Raw genomic sequence first — 1085 nt, 5'->3', positions numbered from 1 at the left:
TAGATCCTTAAAAAGTACGCCTTCATACACATACACATACTACCGAATATCCTAAAGGAATGGTTTATGTTTTATGTTTAAAGGAACGATCTGTGTACCAATCGATCTTTTCCCGAAGCACTAGATTAGATTAGAAAAGAGGCAGAAAATCCAACTTCACGCAAAGCGATCCTCTGCCTTTCCCTCCCGCGTGCAGATGGCGTGGTGAACCTCTTGCATCTAGGCGACCTGAAGAGTGTGTTTTGGCTATATTACTGCCTCTAAGCGATGTCTTCTCTTTGTCTTTCCTTTCTTATTGATGTTTGTGGATTGTATGGTTTGGTTTCGTGAGGATGTGTCGATGTGGAGAGCGGTGAAGTGGGTGGATTGTGAGGAGGACGTGTGTTAGATTTTGTTCGTGTTTGTGTGGTTCAGTGCTGTTGTCTTAAATTGTTCGTAGATTTGTGATGCATACTGAAAGCCCTTTGAGTTCGTTAAGTATCTTCCCTGATTGATAGAATTTTCGATTAGTCAATAAAAATCTCTGAGACAATATGATATATGAAGGAGCGATCAATCATTCTCTCTATGAATACATATGTGATATATGAACAAGAACGAAATCACTCGGGCGGTTTGTTGAGCAAGTGCATCTTGGAGGCCGCTTCGTTGAGGTTGGCGGCCTTCTTCATGGACTTCTTCGTGCCTTGTCGCTTCAGCTTCTTCTCGCCCTCCTCGGCCTCGTTCTTCTGCTGCTGGTCGTGCGCCGCGCCCTCGCCAGCCTTGCTAGCGGCGCTCTCCCTTCCCGACCTGCTGGAGGCGCTGCTCCTTCTCGACCTGCTGCTGGCGCCCCCGTCTCGCCTGGCGCTGTCCTTGCCGCCGGCAGGAGCAGCAGCGGCCTTCTTCTGCTTGTGGGTGCCGACGCTCGGGCGGAGGGACGCGGGCTCGAGGGCCCCGCGCGCCGTGGTGGTGACGGTGATGGCGTCCAGGAGGAAGTTGTGGAGCCGCTTGAGCACGATGGAGGTGGAGGCGCGAGGGCCCAGAGGCGGCAGGGAGCGTTGGTACGCCCTGGCCACGCTGTAGATGTTGACGATGGCGAGGCGGAC

The 1085-nt window shown here is 52.3% G+C and overlaps 1 protein-coding gene across 1 annotated transcript in view; it reads right to left on the bottom strand.

Moving 5' to 3' along the window:
• Positions 1-8: 8 nt before the first annotated feature.
• Positions 9-1085, bottom strand: part of LOC119590970 — a 2601-nt gene continuing 1524 nt past the window's right edge. Inside the window, exon 3 of the mRNA XM_037939705.1 lies at positions 9-1085. This exon is cut by the window's right edge and continues 150 nt beyond it. Within this exon, the coding sequence (XP_037795633.1) occupies positions 603-1085 (483 nt within the window). The 3' untranslated portion in view covers positions 9-602.

This window comes from Penaeus monodon, chromosome 28 (genome assembly GCF_015228065.2).
Source record: "Penaeus monodon isolate SGIC_2016 chromosome 28, NSTDA_Pmon_1, whole genome shotgun sequence".
Lineage (NCBI taxonomy): Eukaryota > Metazoa > Arthropoda > Malacostraca > Decapoda > Penaeidae > Penaeus > Penaeus monodon.
The sequence above is the reverse complement of the archived record's forward strand: the minus strand, read 5'-3'. Positions and strand labels throughout refer to the sequence as shown.